The following is a 21514-nucleotide window of genomic DNA, read 5'->3' on the forward strand; positions in this document are numbered from 1 at the left end:
ATTTTTAAATTAGGAGAATTAATCATCCTAAAAAATTCCAAAAATTTCCTTTTATAAATGTAATTAATTGTCCAAAATACCCCTTTGCTAAAAATTGTGTGATTATATAGTACATGTTACCCAATTGTAATATCATACACTCTCAAATCATGCCCATTGATTAATTTTATCCGTTGGTTCAGATCTGTGCATTATGGCACACAATATTTAATAAAAACAAAATAACCTAAGTGTGTGTGTGTGTATATATATATATATATATATATATATATATATATATATATATAATTTAATTAAAACTTTGGACCCTATTTTTTTCGGGCCCTGTGCGGCCGCCCCTCTTCCCCCCCCCCCCCCCCCCCCCCCCCAAACTGGGCATGTGTAGGTTAGCGATGTAACATGAAATTTATAAGTATATTTATTGAGACATTTGACGACAATAAGTTGGCTTGCAGAAGGATATGCGGAAAAACTGATTTTCCCCCTTGCAGCAGGGCACACGAGGGGCTTTCTAACAGAGCCTATGTGACAAGTTCTGAAACATGAACCAAATCCGTTTGCTTTTGAAACCATAAGGATGTGTCTTCATTTTCCCAAAATTTGGACTATATGTGCAAACTAAGGTAAACATCATGGAGCATTTCTCTAATATACTCTAATCAAATAACATTAGGGAAACAAAGCAAAACCATCAAAGATATTTGAAAAAAAAAAAAAAAAATCAAATATGAAACAAATAATGCGAATAAAGATACAAGACAAGGACCGAACTTGTAAAATCAGTCTTTTAAATATATAAAGTTATGTAAATTTTATCTTGTACGGTACATGCTGCATAGTGCATACTCCATTTATTTACACAAACACTACCAGTTTTAGGGTTTGGAATTTTCGCATCTACATCGATGGCAGAAGTGATGGACACGCCGGTCGATGCAGTGGAACGTCGTAGTAGCCGAGAGCGCAAAGATGAAGACGGCGAAGGCAATGACGACGGCGAAGACAATAACAAGTCCACCGGAATCGAGAACCCAGATGCTGCTTCTTCTCCACCACCGCCACTGCCTCCACGCCGCAATGACCGTGATTCCAGAGAGAGAAGAAACGATGAAAGGGATCGGGACACTGACCGTCCACCTAATCGTCGTTCCGATTACTATGAACACCGTAATCGTTCTCCTCCTGGGCCACCTCCCAGGGATTATAAGCGTCGTGCTGCTAGCCCTAACTCTCCTCCGCCTCCCTATCGAGACCGACGTGGTGGTGGTCACTCCCCTCCACCCCGGAGGTCACCCCCATTTCCTCCTTTTAAGCGGTCTCGTAGGGATGACGGTGGTTACGATGGTCGCCGTGGAAGTCCTCGCGGAGGTTTTGGACCTGGTGATAGAAGGTCCGTAAATCGTTTCCTTGTTTTTTCACTTGTTTTACTGCATTTTTTGAAAGCTGTTATCATAGGATGCTTATTATCACCATATATGATTCTGATTTTAGTCAGTCAGCCAGGACTTATCCTTTCCTATAAATTGGATGATTAGGCTATATGTTAATTTCTGGAGGCTTGCTAATTGCTTTTATTATGCTCCCTTTAACATTTAATAGGCTTTTTGTAATATCCATTGTGTTTCTGCTAGTAGTGCTTTTTCCAGGTTTGAGCTTATTTTGGGGATATTTTGGCCTTGTCATGTATCTCATTCTTCTCCCCACATGATTTAAGTAGTGTTTGCAACCATTTGTGAAGAGATGCAGCAGTTTGATGCAGGGGGTTATGGATAAATTGATTGTGCGCGAGAGTATCACCCACCCTTTCAAAATAATTGATAGTGAGTGTGAGTGAGAGTATTTCGCGATCTTTTCTAAATACCTGATTGTGAGCGAGAGTATCACTCCATCCACTCTAAATGATTGATTGCAAGCTGTAGTAATACTCCATCCGTTCTAAATTACAGGAGCACTTTCATGGTATGAACAATATAATACACAGGAAAGTGCTCTTATAATTTGGAAGGGGGGAGTATTAATTGGAGGTGAGGATAGAAGCTGAAAAAGGAGCACTGATGATGTTTAGTAATGGGGAGACATGTCCTCACTTGAAATATGAAGCATTATCCCAATGTTGAGTTCTTGATTGGATTGAATATGTCTCCAATTTAAAGTATGGAATGACACACTTGATATGCTACACTCCAGACCAATTACAAATACCTTAAACCACTGGATATTAAATTTTAGTAGTTCTAAGGTGCTTATTTTCCCCATTAATTGCTGTTTGGATAAAGGTTGTTTTGGATAAATAATGTAATTTTTTTTTGAGAAAAAGATGGCACCTTTGGGAAAATTGAAGGAAAAGTAAAGGGGGGAAAATTTGTAAAGAGTTACTCTTTTCCTCTTAAAAGAGAAGTATACAATTCCAGACCAATTACAAATACCTTAAACCACTGGATATTAAATTTTAGTAGTTCTAAGGTGCTTATTTTCCCCATTAATTGCTGTTTGGATAAAGGTTGTTTTGGATAAATAATGTAATTTTTTTTTGAGAAAAAGATGGCACCTTTGGGAAAATTGAAGGAAAAGTAAAGGGGGGAAAATTTGTAAGGAGTTACTCTTTTCCTCTTAAAAGAGAAGTATACAATTCCACCATGCTCTATGATAGTATAGCTTCCAATATTGGCAGGTTGAATCATATATTATGAAAGGCATGTGTTCTGTTGTGGTCATCTGACTCCCACAAAAGCTTTTTAGTGAAAAAGTAGCAAAAGTACATTTCTTTTTTCTATAAGTGCATTCCTTTCCATTTGGGATGCATTGCAATAAGCAAAATGACTGTTTCATTATCTGGAAAACTTATTTAACAGAAATACCTATTTTCGTGGTAGTTTGGAAAATCCTAGAAAATTCTTTTGGCCTAGATGATCTACCATAGTTTGAACATGCTAGTTTCATTTTGAGCATCTGATTAGTATTCAACTTAATCATCAGCAAGGTCATGTGGTCAAAAACACATTTGAGAAAATATAAAAATATTAGATTACTAGGTTATATCTACTTGATCTTCCCAGTGGTCAAAATTAGTTATAAGACAGTTGCTTTCAGTGACTTATAGCATTTTACTAATCAAACTTTGTTCAGACCATATCTATAGTAAAAATACTGGTCAGTACTAACTTCAGTATTTCACTTTTGTGAGACGAGATAAAACGAATTCTTCTTATCTGTGAAAGCACACACACATAACTATATATGTTGTATATAATCATATAAAATGCATTGTAGCTTAAAGAGACAATTGCTTGAAAATCTTTGTTTGGTTCACACAATATTGTTTATTGTTGATACAGGTTTGGGTATGATTACCCTGGTGGCTATGAGCGTGATATGGGCGGCAGGCCTGGCTATCCTGATGATAGGCCCCGTGGTAGGTATGGTGGGCGCTCATCTGGTGGATACCAAGGTGGTCCATCTGGTAAGCACCAATTTTGTTCATTAGCTCCTATCAGAATTATTAAAATATAACCAAGCTTGATGTTTTGCTGTTAGTATGTTAGTTATCGCTATAATGGGTATGTAAATAAGCTAACTTTAAATAAATATAATAATGAAATTCCATCTTGTTCTTATTTTTTATGGAGCTGTTGATTGTGAAAATGTGTACTCACTACCCACATGTTCATATTGTACGGAATTCAGCATGCAATACGTTTAGATAATTTTGTCTTTTTTAAAGTTTATCAGCATTTTTCTGCTTTTGCAGATTGGGATTCGGCTCGTGGGGGTTACAATGATCATGGCAATACACATAGGTGAGCATCATAGAATGGAATGAAAAATTGCATTATAACCCACTTTTATCTATGTAACTTTTAGTGACACAAACGTTTTTCTTTTTAATAAGTTTTATGATTATGATTAAATTAAATTTTATTTTCTAAAGTGATTTGAAAAAAATATATTTTTGTTGTAACCTTATTTGGGTTTTAGCCTGCTTTTACTATGTTTAAACTTTACTGTAAAGTTAAAACTGTACATTTTTTTTACATATAATATATAAAGTTCATATGAAAATTCATTCTATTGGCATAGATTAATCAAAGTTGATCCAATATAATAGCTCAACAAAACATGGAGAGGTTAAGTTATATGACAAAATTTAAGTTAAATACCAAAGTATTATACATAATGTCGACATAAACTAAAATAATACATTTTGACTGTTTTGAAGTTATAGAATCACTAGAATGGGACATATACTGTAAATGTTTTAGACATAACTAATAATACAGTTTTTGGCTGTTAGAAGATATTATCGTTTAAAGTTTTTGACAAATATACCCTCTTCAGTATGCCTTCTTATTTCTCGCATGTGAATTTGACCTTTCAATTCAACATTTCAGAGAAGGATTGATGTCTTATAAGCAGTTTATTCAGGAGCTTGAAGATGATGTTCTGCCATCAGAAGCTGAACGCAGGTATAATAAGCATACTCATACTAAAGTACATTGTCTTTTCTTGTGCATTAGGTTATTGGTTATTGAAGACTTCTTTGTCTGTAGGTATCAAGAATACAAATCAGAATATATATCAACTCAGAAACAGGCTTATTTTGATGCTCATAAAGGCGAAGATTGGTATTTTTTGCATCTTTTCTCTCTTTCTTCAAATTTTCGTTAATTTTAGACCTTTCAGTTCTGATGCATAATTTTATATGTAGGTTGAAAGACAAATATCACCCCACAAATTTGCTTGCTGTTATTGAAAGGTGCGCTTTTTTTTTTATTAGAAGAAGCTTCTTGTTACTAGTTAAAGGATCTTTATTCTTGTTAATCACTTTGGTGGTGTTTGGTATGATGAAACCAGGGAAGGAATGGAATTATTCATTCCATAGCTATTAAAAAGATCTGTTTTTTTTGACTGATGGAATGGAATGGACCATTCTTGAAGGAATCGGATTCCTTCTATTTTGTTATTTTTCATTCCATAGTCATGGGGCATTTTCTTCATTCCATCATGGAATGGAATGAATCAATATAACCAATTTTTTTGTCACAGTTTTATTATATTACATTTAATTTTTTGAAACTAACAAAAAATGTTTTAATTTTACTTCAACTTATATTGTGTTTAATGAGTTTCATTATATTTAATTTTCTTCAAATAAAATTACTAAAGTTAAAATGTCGAGTTTCTCAACAAATGCTAGTTTACATCTTATTAAAGCTTTGTATGAGATATTCTGGCAAATGTTTTTATTTCCAGGAGAAACGAATCTGCACGAAAGCTAGCCAAGGAATTTATACTCGACTTGCAAAATGGATCCCTGGATTTGTAAGAATACCCATTATATCAAATTGTCACTTTTACCCTTCAAAGATTAAACCGCTAACATCTCATTAAAATCAAACAGAGGACCCGGTGTCACCGCTTCATCTTCAAACAAAACCGGTCAAACAAGCAACCCCAATTCCGAAGACGAACAAGATCCAGGCGGCAAAAGAAAGCGGCATGGGCGGAAAGATTCCGACCCATTCTCACCAAAAGCCCACCCAATCAGCTCCGAGCCCAGAAGAATCCAAGCCGATGTTGAACAAGCCCTAGCCCTCGTGAAAAAACTCGATTTGGAAAAAGGAATCGAAGACAACATATTATCAAGAGGCGATTCCGATCGATCACACAGAGATAGATCTCACGGCGGCTCCGGCGGTGGTTCCAGCGGTCCGGTGGTGATCGTACGTGGTGCTGCCGCCGTGAAAGGTCTCGAGGGTGTTGAATTACTTGACACACTCATTACTTATCTCTGGCGGATTCATGGTTTGGATTATTATGGTATGACTGAGAAAAGTGAACCCAAGGGATTCCGACATGTTCGGCCGGAATCGAAGAATTCCGATGCGAAAACGAACGGAATGGAATGGGAGAAGAAGCTGGAAACACGTTGGGGGGAGAGATTGAAGGGTCAGGATCCGTTGGAGGTGATGACTGCAAAGGAAAAGCTTGATGCTGTTGCAGCTGAGTCGTTGGATCCGTATGTGAGAAAAATTAGGGATGAAAAATACGGGTGGAAATACGGGTGTGGGGCTAAGGGTTGCACGAAGCTGTTTCATGCTGCTGAGTTTGTTCATAAACATTTGAAGCTGAAGCATCCGGAACTTGTCATGGAAGTGACTGCTAAAGTTCGTGAAGATATATATTTCCAGAATTATATGAAGTAAGTAGTGTTTTTGAATATATATATATATATATATATATTTGATGTTTGTTTCCTTTTTGGAATGTTGTGGTGATGAAAGTGTTTGAAATTTGCAGTGATGAAGATGCACCTGGTGGGATACCTATTATGCAGCCTTCTCAACCGGTAAGCTTTTTATTTCTGCTACACCGTTATGTTTATTAGTAGAAGGAATGGGATTTGATTCAAGAGTTGGAATCTGAAGGAATCATAATCTGTTGAACTTTTGGTTGGTAGGAAATGGAATGAATTTGAACGAATAAAAGTTAAATATTTATAGATTCTAATCTGTAATTAAATATAGTTTGTTGGACAAAAGGTTAGAAAACCTGACTTATTTGAAAAAGCCACTAGGGTTTAAGATTTTCTATGAAAATCACTTTTGGTTTTTTTTTTTTTTCATTTTAATTTAAGCCAAATAGCTGGTTTCATCATATTTGCAGTAACTGGTTATTTGGATTAGTTAGGAAGTAAATAAAATAAATAAATTAAAATCTTGGTATGTTGGTTATTAATAACAAGATACTGAAACATGTTTACAGAAAGATAGGCCACAGAGGCGTAGGCCGGGAATGGAAAATCGACTGAAAGACGACCGCCGGAGAGACAATGATGGCAGAAATAATGGCGGTGGGGGTGAAAGATTTGATAGCAGGGGGGAGAATCCAGAGTCGATGGACTTTCAAACCAACAATGATGGTGGTGGTGATGATGATCAGATGTTTGATTCATACGGTGGACAAGGCCTCCATGCACCATTCCCTTCCGACATTCCTCCTCCTCCTGTATTGATGCCTGTACCTGGTGCTGGGTGAGACCTTGACCTCATTCATTTTGTTAAATGCTTTTATCGTATAAGGCTGTATAATGTAATCGGAAGAAATAAAAGTAGGATAAAGTAGGATATGCTTACTTAACAAATGTTAGTATGTGTTGTAATGTTCTTTCTGTATAATTTTCAGTCCTTTGGGTCCGTTTGTCCCTGCTCCTCCTGAAGTTGCAATGCGGATGCTGCGAGACCAAGGCGGTCCTTCCCCTTTTGAAGGTGGCGGCGGTGGTGGTAGAAACGGTCGGAGTGGGCCCCAGATGAGCGGTCCCGCCCCTATAATTGCTTTGCCTCCGTCTTTCAGACAAGATCCTCGTCGTTTACGAAGGCAAGTTCTGTTCCCCTTTTATCATAAGTAAATTATTATGTCCTAAAACAATACTTCTGTATTTTCATTTCTTCTTGTTTAAGTGTAATTTCTAAATTAGACCTAAGGAAAGTGGAAGTAGGATGGAGTAAATAAATATTGTTGGGATTTGAAATGTGTGTGTGCAGCTACCAAGACCTTGATGCGCCAGAGGATGAGGTGACAGTGATAGACTACAGGAGTCTGTAGACTGAAAAGCAGATGATATTCAGATAGTTTGAGTTTCTTAAGATCATGGATGACACAAATGAATTAAACGATCAAGACACAAAGTTTGTATTTTTCGTTTGCTGGTAAACAAAAAAAGAAAAAAGTTGTAGTGGATATGTAAAATTCGATTTTGCCCCAAACACTTTCTGAGGGAAGATTTTTTTTTTTTTTTTTTTTTTTTTGGGTTCATTGGATGGTTTATTTTAGGGGTTTTATGGTTATTGATGAATTATATGATATCTGATATTTGACACCAATTTCTCTTTGTTGAATTTGCAAGCCTGATTTGCCGGGGTTTTTTCTGAATGGGTTAAATGACTTATATGATATCTGATATTTGATACCTGGTTTGTTTAGCCAGTCAAACATGAATTTTCTAGTCAAGATGAACCTGCAGCTCTTCGATTTCTTTTATCCTAAAATATACACACATAAAAGCAAATGAGAGAGAGCTGGTTCTTCAAATTTTGTTACCCACAACCTGAAGCTTCATTAACACACTCCAGAAATCTTGCACTTTCAGAAATTGATCTCTTGTCAAGAATACAGATTTTAAGATCTTCAGGGATAACACGCACATACATACTCTCTATTATTGAAAGAACCCATCTTATAGGATATTCTGGGTGTGTCAAAAACACACAAACACACACACATATTGAACCTGCAAACCATACAAATCGATGATTATAATATTTTTATTCAACTTTTGGAAGGTTTTTGAATCTTTTGGGTCGATTTTTGGAAATGATAATCAAAACTTGAACTCGATGATCCATAGAAGTCTTTTTTTTAAAGATTTAAATCCAGATTTTATATCTCTTGGGTCGATTTTTGGAAACCCAGAATTTAAAGCCCAGATTTTAGCATGAATTTTAGTGTGCTCTTGTGTGTGTGTTATCCAGTGTATGTGTTTGTATGTTCATGAATGTTGTTCTTGAGTTATGGGAATCATTGACTTCATGAATGTGTTCTTGAGTTCTAGGGATCATCATTCTAGGCACACACACAAACACAATATCGATTTCATTTTTGTTCTTGAGCGTGAGTTCACTGTTCATTAGTATGTTTGTCCGAGAATTCATAGTTGGCCAAAAAACCTACAATACTCTGCCATAATCACATATTTTGAATAACATAAACAAGTTCAATGGTGAACAAAAGATACAAACTTGTGACTAATTGTATTCCGTAATAAAGTCCTTTACCTTTACAAGTCATTACGAAAATTTTCGTATAAATAATTAGTCAACAACAAACCAGACCAAACTTTACGTTCTTAATAATACTTTTGGGTTCATGTTTATGTTGTAAGTTCTAATGACCATTAAAAGAGGATAAAAACTTTCAGACTACATCTATTATGTTTTTGATTGACTTTATTGGATATGTGTGAAATCCTAAGAACAAATCAAATATTGAGAAAATGTTTCAAGTTTATTTAAATCTAACAAAAGTTAAAAAAACATGATATACATATGAAGTTTATTATGATTCGAGATAATGAAATGTATCATTTAGAAAAAAAAAACTTGTAGTAGAAAATATTTTGAACCTATTGGTAGCTAGAATTTTTTATAAGTATTTGTTTCATTTAAAAAAAAAAAGTATATTATAATATATAAAAGCTGTCATGTCAGTATTTTTGTGAGTGAATAAAAAACCAAAGAATCAACTGCCCATTCATTAACTTTTGTGGATTCATGGAGATAATTTAAAGAAAACCCCAAAAAAATGTCTGGATCTAGAGAAGAAACACATAAATAAATGAATTGGTTTTTTATGCAATAAAGCAAAACTCCAATTTCTTTCCCCATCGTCATGTTTGCTTCATTTTTCAAGGTCTAATTTTACAAATAGGCACGTTTAATAATAAGACGACATGGATAAACGGGATTTGCCATTTGAGGGACAGTAATAACATAAAAAATAGAGAAAATAATATATCTACACCAATTTGTTAAGCATTTTTAAGAAATTAACCAAATAAAAAAATAAATAAGAGAATTTCCACGTGATCACCAATTTTCTAGTGTTCATACGAAATACTTAAAACAATGGTGTTTCAATTATTTTTTAAAAAGTTTGTACTACGAAATTATATTATTTATTAAAATATTATTAATTTCATTAAATATAATACATGTTAACATTTGATATAAATAAGATTATGAATAAGAAAAAATATAGGAAGATATTTAATTTCTCGAAAATAAATCATTATAGCAAAATACACGCCCCATGCTTGTGAAATTATTTATATTTTTATTAAAATCATGATTTTTTTAAAAGTTTTCTTTGTGATATAATTCCTCTAGTAATAGAGTTTTTATATTGCTAAATCGAATTCTTAAAGTTTAGAAAATAAACTTAAATATAAGGTATTTTTATTATTTTTATAGTTAAACCAAAAAAAATAATATAATATCAATTTTGAAATTTATTTATAGAAGAAAAAAATTCAAAATTTATATATATTAGGGATGAGCATCGGTCCGGAGCTGGACTGAGTATTGAAAAACCAGAAACCAGTTTAGTAGGAAATGCAGAACTAAGAATAAGACCAAATACTCCAGTTTCAGTTCCGATTCCGGTTTGGTTCTACAAGGAAGTGTACTCTTTATAGATGTGCTCTTAGTTCTAATTGATTTCATGTTAATTTATTAATCATATAAATTAATAAATCAATTATTTAACAATTGATCTCATATTAATTTATTAATCACATAATAAATTAATCTCATATTAATTTATTAATCACATAATAAATTAACAAATCAACTATCAATTTCCAATTAATATATTAATCATATAATATATTAACAAATCATTTCCTCATAATTTCCAATTAATTTATTAACAACATCATAATCTAACAAATTATCATTTCTATACAAATATCATTCTAATCAAGTTCTAGTTATTAGAGCTTCGAATTATGAATCTAGACACATTAATCCAACAATATGATTATTGAGGGTTCAATGAATTTAATCTTTTTTTTTTTATTTTATTAAATTTCAAACCGAATACATATTTAATCATATTTTCTTATGATTTTTATATATGTTTTTTAATTACACCACAAACAAAATTAACCATATTTTTAGGTATTATATTATTTAATGTATCATATTTTTAGGTGTTGTATTTTTTCAAATTAATACATTAAATAAAATATTATTCAATGTATCACATTTTTAGGTTTTATAATTTTTAATTAATGTATTTTTAAGTATTGTACCTTTTTTAGCTATTATATATTTTATTTTAAATTTATAATTATGTTTAAAAATATAATGATGACGATATGAAAATCCATTAAACTTTGTAGGTTTTAATATAGTGTGAGTGTTAAAGAGTAAAGTTAATTAAAAAAATGAAATGTTGAAGTGACTATAATGTGACAATTCATTGAATTTTTTAGAGTTCAATGAACCGCCTATGTCCTTAGTGGGAAATGGAGAACCAAAAACCAGACCAAATACTCGGTTTCGGTTCTGAGGTTCCTCTGGGCCAAATGTTTATCACATATATTTTACTTTATTATTATTATTATTTAATATTTTTATCAAAAACAAAATCTAATCATTTGATATTTATTACAAAAATAGGAATTGCCCCATCCTCACTTATGTGGACACAAATAATGTTTTTTCAATGTTCTAATCATACAAAAAGAAAGTAATATTATTCATCATTTTATTGTTTTGTGTACATGATTTCCGTGGGGAACCAAACTTGGCGACATATGAAAGTGTAAACACCATACCTACAAAGTAAGGGGTGGTCGGAGGCAGTGAAAGTGGTTTTAGGCAGTGAGAGGTTGTAGTCTTTAACGAGAAAAATGTATGAAGAAGAAAGGGTATGGTTGGGGGTGGGATAGGGGTAAGGTGGTGGGTCATTGTGGTTTTTATATTTATTAAAAATAGAAAAAGTAAAAAAAAAAAAAAATTAGAAAGGGTAACACAATCTTTTAATATGGAAGGAATAAGGGTGACAATTGATGACACGACATAACAAAAATACATGATACAAAACGAAATTGAGATGAAATTGAAATTCAAATTTGTGTTCGTGTCAAGTGTAAAAAACACGACGTCGTGTCGTGTCTTGTTCGTGTTCAAAATTTGACACAAAATTGATATGATGTAACATTTTTTTTTGTTTGTTGTGTTTTTCGTGTTATGTATGAATAAATATTAATTAAATACATTAATTTTATGTTATCTTTGTCATATCGTGTCGTGTTTGTCGTTTTTAATAGGTTCGTTTTCGTGTTAGTTACAAAAACCAGAGATCGTGTTGTTTCGTGTGCGTGTTACATAAGACTTTATCGTGTCGTATCAGATAAAAACACGACATGATGACCCAAAAAAACCGCAACGACCAAAACTGTAATTTACTCTAATATTTAGGGAAAACCACAAAAAAAAAACCTATCTATTATTAGTCCATGTATTTTTAGGTCCATTTAAACCACTTTTATTTTTGAGATCGCCTAACTTATTTCTTTCATCAGGTTTTGATAGTTAACCGGTTAACAATATCTCAGAAATCGACAATTAGAACAATATCGCCGACTTCACGATCCCTAGCAAAATTGATTATTAGAACGTGTTTGTACCGATCAGACTAGGTCCAATTAGTAATTGTGGTCGCCAATTTGGCGTTTGGGATGGCAGTTTGGAGTTTGGATCGCCGACTTGGAGATTGGCTAGTGTCGACTAAAAAATGACGATCAGACCCTTCGATTTAGGTTCTGATGCTTCGATTAATGCTTCCAATCGATTCAACTAATTATATATTACATATTCAATTCCTTCAGTTACCTATATGGAAAATCGTCAACTCCAAAATATGGAAAATCAACCGAAAAGAGACAAAGCAGCAGCAACTACCAAAAGGAAAGGAGCAGAAACCATGAAGTTTAGAACCCATATATGCTAATACGTCAAACATCAGACCTGGACCATGAAGTCTTGTTTATGGATTTTTCAAGGTATAGTTGTCACTTTGTTGTCATTATAGGTCTGGAAAGATGAACTGATGTATCAATTAATGAATTAAACAACAATTAACTTAAAAGAGATGAAAAATTACACTACATGTATTTTAAAACATATTGGTATAAGATCTGATGCAAATTAAATTGATTTTTAAGTGTAATTGTCACTTTCTTTTGTCACCACATGTATGGAGTTTTTATCTTTTTTGGTATGTACAACTCTGATATGATGCTACCTACAAACAAAAACTTGAGTACAATTTGAGGATTTTGCCCAACTGCAAACAGAATCGGTTCACAGAAAAGAAAAATAAAAACAGAAAAAATTCCCTTATTGCCCCTGATGTGGAAAATAAAAACAGAAAGGAGATAACCATTTTTCTCTTGGTTTGGGTCTTTAGCATACCAGAAAATGGGACAGAATACACAATGCAAGACAAAAAATGGGAATACTAGATTACGTGCATTTGACTATTTTGCCCTTGGTGTGATAAACAAAAAATGGGACAAGAATACACAATGCAACATATAGAACAGTTATACCACTCCACTAACAACACAGCAAGAATATAAACATGTTAAAAGAGGACATACATTACAAAAGGCTAGGAATACTAAGTTCCAAGTGTCAAAAAAACATCACAAACAGCTAGAGTTTTGTCCCATTCCAGTTCATAAATATACTGTTCTAAATTAACAGGTTTGCCCTGTTTAGATCCACCTCTATCCTTATCAAAAACTAGGTTTCGGAGCTTGATCTTAATAATCCTTTCAGATGGCTTTCTTGGTTTGAGCTTTGTACGAATAATAGGCACATTAGTTGCTATCCCACCATCAACCATATGAAATTGATCTTCCAAATTAGCTGCATAAAATTTAAAAGTATTACATTTAATAAGCTGTGAGTGTTGGTTTAATCACTTCTTGTGTCTCTAAGAAAATAAGAACTTAAGTATTATGTTCTGAATATTTTAAATACCATGCTTTAGCTTATTTGCAAATAAATGGGGCATTACTCTATTGATTTTGAATCTAGACTCTGCACTAGCAAAATCCTAATTTCTTACAGTAACGACCCAAAATACGACCAATTTTTTTTTTTTTTTTGTTTTTTTTGTTTTGATATTACTAAAAATCGCAACATCAACCATTAAATAACAAAACCATGAATAATATGTCTCAAAATGCCATAGTAAATGTATCAACGCAAAACTGAAGTTAATATCACATCAAAATATCAATAAAACTCCCAGGAATAAACTGCAACTGTGGTGTGTGCCATGCCATCAACCAGAGCTCTTCCCCTTGCTTGCAGAAGTACCTGAAACCAAAACTGAAACTGTAAGCACACAGCTTAGTGAGCTCCCCTAAACTACCACGTACCATACAATAACATATAAAGCACATACTGGGCCTTGCCCACTGCATCAAACCAAAGTCCGGACTAATCGGGGCCTTGCCCCCTGCATTGGACCGAAGTCCGGAAACTGCGTCAGACCGAAGTCCGGATTAACTGGGGCCTAGCCCCCTGCATCGGACCGAAGTCTGGCTAATTACATCGGACCGAAGTCCGGACTAACTGGGGCCTTGCCCCTTGCATCAGACCGATGTTTGGCTAACTACATCGAACCGAAGTCCGGTCTAACTGGCTGAACATGGCATAGCATAATCATAACTACTAACATAAACACATACACTGAATACTGCATCGGACCGAAGTCCGGAACACATAACACAAAAACATGCTTGAATCACAAAGACATCAAGCACACTGAACTACTCATCGAACCGAAGTCCGAAGACTACTGCTAACTAGACGGGTCGGCATTGTGGTCGTAGACCCGTTCCTACTGGAAGGAAACTCACCTGAACTACTGAACTCGGCTGATAACCCTTCGACTACTAACCGACAACTTTCCGAAATGCTACTCCTCTAGCCCCTGAGCAACCAATACAAATAACAACACTTAGACTAAACTGTCTTCCCGAAGTCAAGTAAGTCAACTTTGGTCAAAGTCCTGGTCAAAGTCAACCTTCCTGATTGACTCTACTTGCCGAGTCAACCCGTCGAGTTCTTATACTCAGAAAACTCCCATAACACGACTCAACTCGCCGAGTCGCCCCAGGACTCGTCGAGTTGAACGATCTCTGAATTCTGTCTTGACCAACTTACTGAGTCGCCAACCGACTCACAAATCTGAAGCTTAACCAAAAGAGGTTGGGGTTCTGCGACCTGACTCGCTGAGTCCAAGAACAGACTCGCCGAGTCTAAAGCAATCTTTAACAGACTCGTTGAGTTGTTCTTCCAACTCATCGAGTCCATGCACATGTTCATACAACTCGTCGAGTACACCCATGTGACTCGCCGAGTCTCTCTAGTTCTCAATCCATTCAGAGGCTTTTCGAGCCATGCAGGGGCTCCAAATTGCAGATCCACACTTCTAAGGCCCACCCTTCACGTAAAGTTGCAAACTTTACGTGAAACCAAGGAGTATAGGCTTGAAACACTCTAGGGATAGGGTTTGAGACACACATGCTTCACCAATACACCCAAGACTGATACTTTATGGGTTTCTAGGCGAAGACAAACCTATATGAAGTTCTCTTTGCTCACCAAGGCACAATACACGAATTGACCTTGGAAATGGCCCCAAAATGATAAAATCTAACTAGGAAAGGGGATCTAAATGAATAACAGCCAAGGTATGAGCTTCATACCTTTAAATGATCTGAAATATCACACCAACTCAGAATCTACTGCCAATTCTTGAATCACCAAAGGTTCTTTTCTTCATTCTAGCTTCAAAGCACCCAAAAATGGCAAAGAAAGCTTGAGAGCACTATAATGGAGGCTTAGGGTTTCGAGAGTAGGTAAATGTCACAACTAGGAATTTTGGTGCCTTGTAACTACAACAATTATAACAACTATAAATCAATAACATGAAAGCATGCATGATGCTTATTCTATAACAACAAAACTTCATCAAATACTTCATTCTAGCCCTACAAATGGTCAACAAAGAATTGGAAACCTTTGAAATTCCAATTTGAGTTCACTTTGAACTAAGACTTCCTTATTGGACCTAATGGACCAATGAGCTTCCAATTTAACTATCTTGAACCTATAACTCTCAAATGGGCCCTAATTGGACCTATATACATGAAACTTAACATTTTTGGGCCTTATGAACCCAAAATAAACTAGATTAACTTTAATGGGCCTTATTGGACCAAAACAAATTTATATTAGCCCTAATAGGTCATAAAAATCATTCTTTGATTTTTATTGGGCCAAAAATCATCCAACATAATCATATAATGGGCTTAAGCATACAAGGCCCAATTCTTTCCTTTTCCCCTCTCCATTCTCGGCCCAAACCACAAAGGAAAGAGAGAGTTGACTTCTTATGGCCACCTCACTATTATTTGTGGGGTTTCCATGCAAAATCTCATGCTTCTATACAACCATTACCTCACTCACTCTCTCGTCTCTCCTCTCTTTCTTCCTCTCGGCCGAACCCAAACACACACACACACACACTTTACTCAAACTCTCTCAAAAGAAACTCTCTCCACTCCTCTCCAAATTTTTGAGATCTAGGAAGCTTTCAAGGAGATTTTTCCCACAAACACATCATCTAAGGTAAGTTGATGTTAAATCCATGATCTAGCTACTTCATTTCATCCAAAAATCTCTTCTAAATCCATTCAATCTTGTGATCTTGCACCTTAGAATCATCTAAGTTCGATATCCTCCAAGAAGACTTGCTAAGATCGAATTTCTTCTTCTAGTCTTCTAGTCTTCTTCAAAATCGAAACTACAACACAAGGTGAGCTTCATACCCCTATTTTTTCGGTTTTCATATGTTTTATGGGGGATAATATAAGAAAATGTGTAGATCTATGTGTATATGTGTGATTTTATGCATTTATGTGTGTGATTTTATGTGTTTTTGTGATGAAAATGCAACCAAAAGGGGTATTAACTCGAGCTCTATGACATGAGAAAGGAAACAAACATAATCTAAGTTATTTTACACTAATCTAGTCAAGAAAAATAACTTATGAGGTTATGAGGAACATATTTTAACATAAAACCCATTTTAGGACATAAATTGTCAAAAATATTAAACTTGGGTTAAAAACTGTAAATTCACGGTTTCTTGAGGGTCAAAAGAGTCAAAACAATTTCTATAATCAATTTTATGAATATTAGAATTTTCAAAGGACTTGAAATGCAAAAACTTAGCTTAATGGGCAAAATTTGGGCTTTTCGGCCCAATAATCCCAAAATTGCGAAATTTGGAGTTTTAAGGGGCTGAATTGTAACATTCTGTAAAACAGGGGATTTGAAGTGAAATAAAACTATTTCAAAGGTCAAAACTGCTTTTCAAATTCAAAAGGATAAAAAATGTAAACTTTTTATATTTTGGGCCAAAACTGTAAAAGTTGCGAAATTTGGGGTTCTAACCGATAAAACATCATTTTGGAAGGGCTAAAGCTGTTTACAAAATAAATTTTGGGTTAAAAATGTCCTTTCAACAAGTTTATGATACAAAAGTGTCAAGAAAATGTTTTAAGGACTAAAAACGAAATTCTTTTATATAAAGGGCTAAAAGTGTTATGTTTATAAAAGAAAGGTAGTGAAAAGGTAAAAATCATACTTTTAAACAAATTAATTCATTAAGACAAAATACAAGATACCCGACTAGCGATAAAACGGAAAACGAATACACCTTCAATACCAAATATCGTTATAAACGAATTGATTCGGTCTCGAATCAATACAACACAACAAGCATCAAATTAAAAACACTTCAATAGATATGTGATGACTACAATGAGTAAATCTACAAATTTTGGGCTTATGAGTTTCAAATCATGCTTGTTGGGCCTTGCAAGCCTAGCAACATGATCTTTGGGCCCAAAGGGATAACGCTTATATGTTATTGGGCCTTCAATGACCCAATATTTTATAAAAGGACTTTCAATAACTTTTATGTGCTAGTGGGCCAAAGTGTCCCGTTAGAAAACCTAGTAAGGTCACAGTAATCAAGTGCGAGTTGGACCATTATGTCTTTCGCATCCATGACAGCCTAAGGTACTTACGATAGTAGTGGGACATAATACTCCCCTTCTCTTCGTTTGTTAAGGCTTACGGGAAATCAAAGTAGACAAAAATTAGGACGGTATATAATATGGATTAATCAATATTCATTCGTTAAGACAATACAAAAATCAGTAATTACGAATACATTTCAACATCAGAAAACATCGGGTTTTCCGGGGAATTCAATATTACTCGTTCGAAACTTTATAACTATATTACAAAATACCCTTCATATATATATATATATATATATATATATATATATATATATATATATATATATATATATATATATATATATATATATATGTTTTTAAAATCATTTCATGAATCAACTTATGGATCTTCACACTTTGATAAACAAAAGTCTTTTCAGAAAATATCAGATTTTTTGGGTTTTACAAAATACACAAATCATTTTATCACAACATTGCTTATGAACTCACCAACATTTCATATGTTGACGTTTTTCCAAAATAACTTGTATTCTCAGGTAACAGGTAAGCGGAAGAGTTATAAGAAGTAATGTTAGATGTTATGTTGTTAAATGTACTTAAACTATTTAGGTTATGAATGTGTAGTGTTAAAACAATGTACTTGATGTGAACAATTCCAGTTGTAATATTGATGCATGGTGACGCTTATGTTATGATTCATGTATATTCATTGTGATTATATTCAATTAAATTCACGCGAGCCCTCAGACGTTTCCGCCGTCTGGTTCGGGGGTGTGACAGGTTGATATCAGAGCATTGTTTATAGTGAACTAGCATATCTAACCATACATTGATATGCAATTATAAACCAAAAAGGGACTAACCCAACTCTGAACAAAACAAAACAGATAAGAACACAACTATAAAACATCTTTGCCTGTGTGAATTAGGAAACATAATATAATACCAAACCAAACAAGATAATGCTATCATCTCGGGTAAGCCGGGACTGTTCACGGTTGTATCAAGGAGAGGATGTAGCCTGATCAACTACATTTCCTCCAAGGTGCAACTATCACGTGTCCCGAGGAAATCGCGATGGTAGGAAAAATCTAAAAGCATACCCCTTTAGAACCAAAAAAAGAACAGCCACTCAATCCATACGTCTTAGGAATGATATTAGCATGTTTATACACCCTCGCAGACAGCATGGATGGTTTCCATCAACCTGGAGATCCTTATTTCCCTAATCAGGGGAATAACGGATGACTGGAAGAATCAGAGGAAGAACCTGAAGAGGACCCCGAGGAGGAGTCTGAAGAGGAACCCGAGGAAGACCTCGAGGAGGAATCCGAGGGGGAACCTGAGGCGGAAGCCGAAGACGGACCTGCCAAGCTAGTGGTGGACCAGGAGGAGGAAGAAGCCGAAGGAGATCTCGAGGAAGAACCCAATGAAGACGAAGATGGTGATTCGAACGCAGAGTCCGAAGTCATCAACCCCCCTTATCCGATTAGGTTGCCCGCTTATCGGGTAGGCCCCATTGGTCCTACACCCCCTGGGGTATCAACCTTTGGAGGTGGAGCAGGCAACAGGGACAACGACCCCCGTTCGGCATGTCACACGAGTTCTATGACCTGAGGGATAGAGGACCGGCCGATCGTTCTCCTCTGGTCATGGTGAGACGATTACAGAATACTGGCGACCTAGCTCAGAGCACCGCCGATCAGATGCACCAGATGCGGACTAGGGTCGAGCGCGCAGAGCAAGAAACGCGAGAGGTTAATCAAGAGTTCCACATGAGACAGGTGAGGTGGGAGGCTCGACTCCAAGATGCAGAACGATAGGTGGCTCGTCTTCAGGGAGCGTCCACTTCCTCAGCACCACCCCCTGGCACATCCCACCATGACTAGGACTAGTCATACCCGTCTTTAGTACTATGTCACTAGGATCTATGCTATGTACTCTGACTCCATGTTTAAGTGATTACACTACTCATAGAGCCGTTATGCTGCCGAAATTGCACTACTTAGGTATTGCTTTTCCGAGCAAAATTTTCATGTATCAAAAATGCGGATAATATTAATAAAAAGTTTTATGTGTTCCACTGTGATGTTGTAATCCGCTATGTGTTATATATATCCATGATTGTATGCTAAATTGTGAAATTGCTTAAGTTCGCGTCATGCACCTATTTTATAGGATCACCATCTCACGAAACCATAGGCACTCAACAGCTTTCCGTTCCATGACAGAAAGATGCCTCGACGACCGACTCGCGGTAACCCTGGACCAACCCCTCCAGAGGTTGACTCAGCTGCATTCCAAGCAGCTGTGTCTGCTGCGGTCACCGCAGCAATGACGCAGATTCACCAAGGGAACAATGGAGGAGTCAACGGACAAGGGGCAGGAAGTTCGAACAACGGGATCAATGAAGGACCGAGCAAAACATGCTCCTACAAGGATTTCACCAATGCCAAACCGCGAACCTTTAATGGCACAGGTGGTGTGATAGCCCTGAAAAGGTGGATTGAGAAGGTGGAATCAGTGTTCGAAATATGTGAATGCCCCGAGGAATTGAAGGTGAAGTTTGTCGCATGCACCTTTGTCGACCAGGCTCTCACCTGGTGGAATGGACATATAGAGGCCATGACTCTCCCTATAGCCAACTTGATGCCATGGACGGAGCTGAAGGAAATGCTGATGACTGAGTACTGCCCTCGTGGCGAAATTCAGAAGATAGAGCAAGAGCTGTGGGATCTCATCGTCCGAAACTCTGATATAGATGCATACATATCAAAGTTTAGCGAGCTGTCATTATTGTGCCCTGGCATGATTACGTCTGAAGGAAAGAAGATCGAACGATTCATCTGGGGATTGACCTCCCCGATCCAAGGAAATGTGATCGCTGCCAAACCTGAAACGTTCGATAGCGCCAAGAGATTAGCCAAGAAGCTGTACGGCCACAACAACAAAAAGGGCGAGAAGCCAGCGGAAATCGAGGGCAAGAAAGAGAATGACAACAAGAAAGGAAAGAAAAACAAGAGAAAAGGGCGACAAGGCTCGGAATTGGCAAAGAAGCAACAAACGGTGACGGTCAATGCTGCAACCACTCAAGTACCCTTCATACCACATGCTCCAGCCTCAGCTAATCCAAGTGCTCCTAGGCAGTATTCTGGGAATATCCCAAAGTGCAACTACCACCATAACGGCGAATGCAAGGAAATGTATTGCACCAGTTGCAATCGGAAGGGTCACACTGCAAAGTATTGCAGGACCTATCCTCCTAGAATCAACCACAAGGATACAACAACAACAACAACCGCAACAACAACAACAACAACACCAACACCAACAACAACAACAATAACATGGGATCAAGCCCCACTTGCTACGGATGTGGAAGGACAAGGCATATCTGTCGGAATTGCCCCAACACCAACAACTCTAGGAACGCAGGAACAGGAAGGGTGCTAGCTATGGGTCAGGGAGAAGCGGTTCAGGATCCCACTGTTGTTACTGGTACGTTTCTCCTAAAGCACACTTATGCATGCATCCTATTTGACACCGGAGTAGAACGGAGTTTTGTGAGCAATAAATTCGAACACTTGTTAAATCAACAACCTCAGAAACTTCAAACACTAAAATTATATAGTGGTTTTTTTATGCATTAAGGTATAATATATAGGGTTTTTCTGAGTTTTCCCCTAATATTTACAAGGGATTGCTTTTTTATATTATATAATGATATTAAATAATAAATCCACCAATAAAGAAATGAGACACATGCTTGAGAAAAGATGCCAACCAAAACCAGTTCACGTAGTTTAAGCCAAAGGT

The 21514-nt window shown here is 35.9% G+C and overlaps 1 protein-coding gene across 1 annotated transcript; it reads left to right on the forward strand.

Moving 5' to 3' along the window:
- The first annotated feature begins 833 nt into the window (after positions 1-833).
- Positions 834-7880, forward strand: SE (C2H2 zinc-finger protein SERRATE (SE)). The gene is made up of 12 exons (XM_078986253.1): positions 834-1390; positions 3336-3460; positions 3749-3797; positions 4389-4463; positions 4548-4622; positions 4706-4753; positions 5251-5319; positions 5399-6199; positions 6298-6346; positions 6763-7031; positions 7183-7374; positions 7542-7880. Exons 1-12 carry the CDS (start codon positions 906-908, stop codon positions 7600-7602), a joined length of 2298 nt encoding a protein of 765 aa, XP_078842379.1. The 5' UTR covers positions 834-905; the 3' UTR covers positions 7603-7880.
- The last annotated feature ends 13634 nt before the right edge of the window (positions 7881-21514 follow it).

The sequence above is a fragment of the Lactuca saligna genome, chromosome 3 (assembly GCF_052625555.1).
Source record: "Lactuca saligna cultivar CGN05327 chromosome 3, ASM5262555v1, whole genome shotgun sequence".
Classification (NCBI taxonomy): Eukaryota; Viridiplantae; Streptophyta; class Magnoliopsida; order Asterales; family Asteraceae; genus Lactuca; species Lactuca saligna.